The sequence below is a fragment of the Nannospalax galili genome, unplaced genomic scaffold (assembly GCF_000622305.1).
Source record: "Nannospalax galili isolate Female #2095 unplaced genomic scaffold, S.galili_v1.0 scaffold139, whole genome shotgun sequence".
Classification (NCBI taxonomy): Eukaryota; Metazoa; Chordata; class Mammalia; order Rodentia; family Spalacidae; genus Nannospalax; species Nannospalax galili.
The window spans coordinates 309725-316440 of record NW_008345884.1 but is presented as its reverse complement, the minus strand read 5'-3'; the positions used below and the strand labels follow the sequence as shown (position 1 = coordinate 316440).

At 37.5% G+C, this 6716-nt stretch overlaps 1 protein-coding gene across 1 annotated transcript in view; it reads right to left on the bottom strand.

Annotated features, from left to right (window-relative positions):
* Spef2 (sperm flagellar 2) overlaps positions 1-6716 on the bottom strand; it is a 176260-nt gene that overhangs the window by 38451 nt on the left and 131093 nt on the right. Inside the window, exons 27-29 of the mRNA XM_029567817.1 lie at positions 5529-5682; positions 3721-3849; positions 1332-1470 (exon numbers count right to left, since the gene is read on the bottom strand). Of these exons, the coding sequence (XP_029423677.1) occupies positions 1332-1470; positions 3721-3849; positions 5529-5682 (422 nt within the window). The remainder of the gene's footprint in view (positions 1-1331; positions 1471-3720; positions 3850-5528; positions 5683-6716) is intronic.

Here is a 6716-nt window from a genome sequence, read left to right as displayed (position 1 = left end):
TCCATCCCTCCTCTGGTTCCTCTCTCTATTTCTTTATTCTCTCCATTACCAGATTTTTTTTAATGTCTTCATTTCTTATGGCCTCAATATATGGCAACACTTATGGATTCAGCTATAAACAGCACTAACAGGAGAACTATGACTACATCAGACAAAAATCATGTCTATTTACATCTGGTGGAAACATGGATGGGAGCTATGAGTCCTAAGAATGAAGATGACTTGTTTTCAATTGTAAGTGGCAGGCAGAGAATACATCATTGTTCCATGAAGCTGATAGCAATCCACTTGGCTGTCTAACAGGAAGATTATGTTAAATGTAACTGCATCACGGTTATCAGATAGAAATGTGCACATCTGAACCTTTCTAAGTGTACTGTTTTTTTTTTTTTTCACTATGGAGCCACAGCACTAAAAGCCAGGCTGAAGATTTTACAGTAAAACTTTCACTATGAGACCAATGCTGGGAAAAACAAAACATAAAAGCTGGTTCACAGACAGTTATTACTGCTTCGGAGAATTTTTGACATCTGGTTCATATTTACATGCAACGACTAAGAGTTCAGTAAACGTTCATTACCACCTATAGTATGTTACAGGATCTAGCACAAGCAGAAAGCTGAGACATAGCCTGGTTGGAGTGCTTCTTTTTGTTGATAAAGCTGATGAGACCCAAAGCAGTCAGACAGGAAACAAATCTGTGGATACTTATGGATGATTCTGGAGAATTGACTTTCCTGACTCTCAGATGAGAGAATTTCCATACTGCTGAGCTACCCCATAGTGCTTTTTAAAGGGAAATCATGCGTACAAGATACCTCAGTACACATTAGCACTAGAATTCGTGAAGTCCCGGGAACTGAGTCTTAGGCTTACAGCCAAATTCGTGAGACATTCCTGTGACTATCTTCTTAATCTTTGGTAATTGTCTCTGTCTGTCACGAGAATCATATGGAGCATAATCTTACTTCTGAAAAATATTTTAGTTACCCATGATCTTACCTTGTAGACTAAAGTTGCCATTAAACAGAGTTTATTTCCACTGAAAGCTGAGCTTTAAAATGTAACACTGGACCTCACAACAGAACCATTTAATGCATGATTTACTGCTTAAAAATGGGCAATGCGCATGTCATAGTGAAGTTCACTTCATGTGTTTTTGGGATTTTCTAAAGCTGAAAATGTCTATCTGTGAAAGTCATTTAAATATGTGAACATCTTAAATACCTTTGTCAAGTTTTTCAAATCTTAAAAAATACTCTTGTCAAGTTTTGCGAGTTCTCTAAATTTTTCATTTTTTATTTTATTTTTTTAGCCGTGGCGTACTTTACCTGGCCATTTCATTCAAGTATCTCTCACCAAGCCATTTTTCCATGAATTTATAGACATCAATCACCTTTATTACTAAATCTTCAAGAGCAGTCAAAGCTTTTGTCTTTATCAGTTCAAGTCGAAACTGTGTGGCTATTTCTATTTAAAAAAGAGAAGTTGGACATTAGCTAAATAAGCTGGTCTCTGAAAGACAACAACTGTGCTTTTTCTCTCAAATGGAATTTTTATTTTAAAAATATATGAAAGCAGAAGGGAAACTCTTTGGGAAAAGGAAGACACCAGTGCAAATAGGGAGGAGGCCGAGAGAGTAAAGGGCTGATATGGTCAAAGTGTACTGGATAATTTTATAAAAGGTTATAATGAATCTCATGTTTTGTCAAATTAACATGCACTAATAAAAAAGAAAATAGGTAAAAGAATTTTTCATGTATTATATATATATTTTCTGGTGAACCAATTTCACTTTTATAGCAACTGTGCTTTGGCTTATGAAGTTTCAGGTGCACATTTACTACACCAATGTAGAAAAGGTGACATCTGCCTCACTGCAAAGCAAAATGAAATTTTCAGCAGAGTCCTCTGAGAAATTAAACCAAAGCGATGCTTGAAATTTATAGTTATTTCAATTTTAACAATATACTCTTTAATAAATTTGATAAGTAACACTGGACACTTTTATTACCTGAGCTATTATAAAAACTTCAACCCTGCTTTCTCGACCCTCCTTTTCCCACTTCAATTTCAAATCCACCTCGATAGCACTTAGTAATCTGTGTAATCTGGCTGGCAGATGTGATTGTATCACTTTCCTGCTCAGAATTTTCATTAGCACCTAGTTGCCTTTGGCTAACTACACTTTTGACTCAGGGTCGATTGGGCTTTTCATGATCTGGCTTCTTACTTCCCAAGGCACTCCTTCCCAGAATATGCCTCAGACTCTAAAGTTACTCATCTCACATTGCCAAATATAGTCTTTATGTTCCCCTTGCCTAGGCGCATGTGGTCCCTCTCTATTCCTACCCCACTTGTCTCCTGGGAAAGCTTTTTTAAATATTCTTCCAATTCAGCTCATACATTAGTTTCCTTGGGAAGTCTTCCTTGATCCCCCCCTCCCACCTCTGCTGTCCTATAAACCTATATCCAACATAAATAGCATATTGTATGTGACTTGTTACAGTTTGGTTTTCTTATTTTAAGCTCATGGATATGTGTATGTATCTCCAGCAACCACTACAGGATTTGACCTACAGAGAAAAAAAAAACAATGACTTTTGTTATATGAGGGAATGAATTTTATCACACAGAGGATCATGCATCGAAGCAAAAGATGCAGTATATTGGATACCATTGGAATCACATGGGAAACAGTCATGGGAAGAACACATGTCCTCCTCATCTGAAGCCTCAAGTCCCCCTGTGTTCAGAATCCTTCAGGTTTTACTGCTGGCCTATGGAAGTATGTGAAGGGAGGATGAAGAGAAGGAGAGAGGGTGAGAGAAAAGAAAAGAAGAAGCAAGAGCTGGAGAGCATCTTTATTGGTTAATGGTCCCCTAGCAGGAATGTCCCAGGTGGCCTCACAGTGCCTTCTCAAGGTTCTGTCACCTAGGCTACTGACAATGCTCCTTTCAATAGACTGTCTTTGCCTAGTTCCCAATATTCCAAATTCCACTATAAATTGCATTAAAAGACAATCATAAGAGCCATGACACAGCATGTTATACAAAGTCATTTCTGCCCACAGGGAAGAAAGCCCCTGACCTTGGGAGAAACAGGAAGGCTCTTCTGTGGTCTCTGTTCACAGATATTCATTCTCAGAACCCACTAGCCTTTGGTCAGGATTTATTTTCCTAAGAAAAGGAGTAAATTGCTCTTGTAATATAAAAGCCTTTTTATTAGGTATCACCAACCCAATTCTGTAAAACCATACCAGCTTTCAATTTCTTTTTTATATTATGGCCTTTGATCTTCTCTCCCTTCTCAAATCTTTTTTGTTTCTTTCTGACATCCTGCAGACAGTTAAGACTAATTAGGGAACTATGTATAGTGGTGCATGCCCATAATATTATCACATAGGAGGTGGGAGCTACTTCAAGGACAGATGTGGTTACATAGCAAACCAGGCTGGGATACAAAGTAAGAACTATCCTTAAAGAAAAAGAAAAGAGAAAAGAAAGGAAAGGAAAATAAAGATGCTCATCTAACTCATACAACAACATAATAGCCAGATCTGATTCTCAAAGGGTTAAATGGTCTGAATGGGGTCTTTTCAGACTGTGGCTAGTGGTCTCATAGATACAGCCTGAGGCTATTAATGAGTCTGGTCTGGGTTGTTCAGCTGCTGATCCACTTTCTATTGAAAAGCATACTATTATTTTTTTCCCCTACTACCTTCTGATTGCAGGGCAGCAAGATGTTCTTCTTTTATTTTGAGCCTCAATTCATTTTTCTTTTCAATTTCAGCCATTTCTTCTGCTGTTACTGTTACAGGACTGACCTGCACTTCAGGTGGTGATTTACCTGAAAAGCCAATGAAATGTGATGAGTCAATTACTGGCATACAAGTTTATGAACATGATACTTGAATAATGTGAGCACATAGCAACATATGTGCAGTCACAAATCTCTAGTGATTTTGAAAAAAGGAACCTTGAGCTTCCTGGTATGGGTAATAAGGTATGGACAATGCTTCATAGAGAATTCTCTGTGTGCTACCTGGGCTGGACTCAAATAAGAACACACTGTGCCATATCATAAATAGAGCGAGGTATATAGCAAGCACAGAGATGATCATAGAATCCAAAAAAAAAGAGAGTAAAAATCAGTGTGTGAGGACAAAACTTAGCGATCCTCACTATACTGTGACTGACATTAGATATTAGGAACCTGCAAAGTTACCATAGCGTACGGGATTTCTTATATTAGACAGTAATTCTTAGGTTTTCACCAAGAAAATGCCAAAATAATCTGCAGATATAGTTGAAATGTAGGTAATAGTCATGAATAAATAGCCTACTTAATTATTTTTAATTTGTTCTTACAAGTATTTAAGTTATTACATAAAATGATTGGGAAATAAAAATTTCTGAGTGCTTGTCGAAGATCTACCCCTGGGTAGAACCTGGGTGGTTCTATTTCAGGCCTGGTTTTTGTGAATAAGAAGAATGTAAAGTAAGATGCAGTGAGAGATATATTTACTGTAATAATAGATGCAGGTCTAGAATGCAAATGAAGAAATTCATTTTTGGATGTATTTGATCAACTATATAATTAAGGATTGGACTCAGTAGCTTATTCTACTAAAGTAAACAGTTTCATTTCCTCTAAATGCTTCAAGTTTCTTTTACATTTTAGCATGAGATGGATTAAAGTGTCATGTTTGTCACCAAAATGCCTCTCCTCCCTTTGCTTCAAGTGACACTCACTACCCTTTCACTCTTCCTCTGTGCTTTCTTTAAGCAGTGGTTAGTTCAGATGTCCAAATGTTTGTCTTTGCTGTTTAACTCAACTTCTCTCAAGGTCAGGGTCATGGTTTCGAGTCTTATTTTAGTTTTGAATTTGTAGTGTGTCCTTGGCGCCCATCACAGAGTGTTTCTCATAGTTGTTGCTGAGTAAGCATAAGTGGACTTCCCTCGTGGGAAGCACACTCTTCCTTTCTCACCTTACATGATCTAAAGTGTATCCACGTGGAAACATTCAAAGGGGAAGGTAATATTTGTGTTATATCCCTAAGATTAATGGGGAGGTAGCTCTCAACCTATTTTCTTGGTTTGTTTTCCCTTCATGACTCTGGGGTAAAAATTTAGGCAGGAGGCTCCAGGAGAGGATTTCCTTAAATTCTAGGGCCCCTGACACCTGCATACACAGGCCTTTCAACTTCAACAGCAGATATATGCTCCTTTGAACAGATACACGAGCTATTAATCTATGAACTATTAAGTTTAGTTAATGTGTTTAAAACTGTCTTTGAGATATATCTGCTTGATACAACTGCCATTTGCTTAACCAAGTGGGCCTGAAGTGCAATGTGATTTGCAACCTAACACCACAGCCCATAGCCTCTTGAGCCTGAAGTTTAAACCTAATGACTACCATCCTAGTGGCTTATAGGTTCACAGGCCTAGTTAGAGGCTTGCCTCCTGCCAAGGAGAGGCTGAAGTGACCAGGGCTCTGTGAATACCTTGGTATGCTGTGAATACCTTTTGCTTTTTTCTCTGCCTTTTTCTTCTTGGGTGGCTCTTTCTCCTTCTTGATTTTTCTGTTTGCACCCATCTGAGGAGACTTATCTTTGGCATCTGTTGGAACATTTTCTTTTTCTTCTTCCACGAGCCTCTGGTGTATTTCAGCAGCCATCTGGTGGTATGACAGCAGAATTCAGTTAGGGACACAGGATAATCACTTGGATTTAGTATTCTAATTTCCATTGAAACTTCATTGCACTGTAAACAATGATTTCATGTTTTTAATCTTTATGAAGCACACAGTTTAATATTTTAGAAATCCCATCCTTAAATGCACTGCCCTGTAGCTATCTGAAAGGAGGCTTTCATTTTCTTAAGCCCTGCTTGCAATACATCATTATGTGCCATTACGTTATACATAAATTCATTTAGTTTTATTTCTGGCTCTTTGAATTTAACATTGGCTTTTCTTTCATGTTCCTGTTATCTCTTGGCCTCCAGGAGAGCCATTTTCTCTATATCAGTTTTTAAAACCTTTTTTGTTGCTGTGTGATATGCAATATTAAGGCTATGCCTGAACAAAAAATGTCTGACTCTTAGCAACCATTAAAACCAATAGTGAGACCCCAACTGCTCTGAGAATTTTTCCTTCAGATGTCTCCTGGAATCATGCTCCCAGGCAAAGTCATTCCTCTCTAATGGAACAGTATATTCAGGTTGAAATGGGGAAGGGAAAGAAGATTTTACTTTTCTGACTCTTACTGCCCTAGAACAACACACACAACCACAACAGATGTTTTAAATTTAATCCTACCTATTGTTGGCAACACAAATGGAATTATCCACCGCTTTAAAAGACTATTATCTGCTTACAGCACTTGAGATTCACAACATATATACATATATACACATTATTCTGTATCAAGGGCAAGGAAGGGTCATGAGGGATTGGGATTAAGGCTGTATGTTTAGGTTCAAGAGGAATCCAAGGCTTAGTGAACTTTCTTACATTATAAATAAGCTGAGATAGTTTTAAGTCATCTCAAAAATTAAGATTAACTTTTAGGTTCCAAGTTAGGTCCCACACTTGTTTTTCATAATTGGCTACCTATGGAAAAACTTTTTACATTTTTCTCCTAAGTGAATCACCTCTCATGAAATTTTCATGTTGCAAAATCATGTTTGTTTATGTATTGCATCTATATC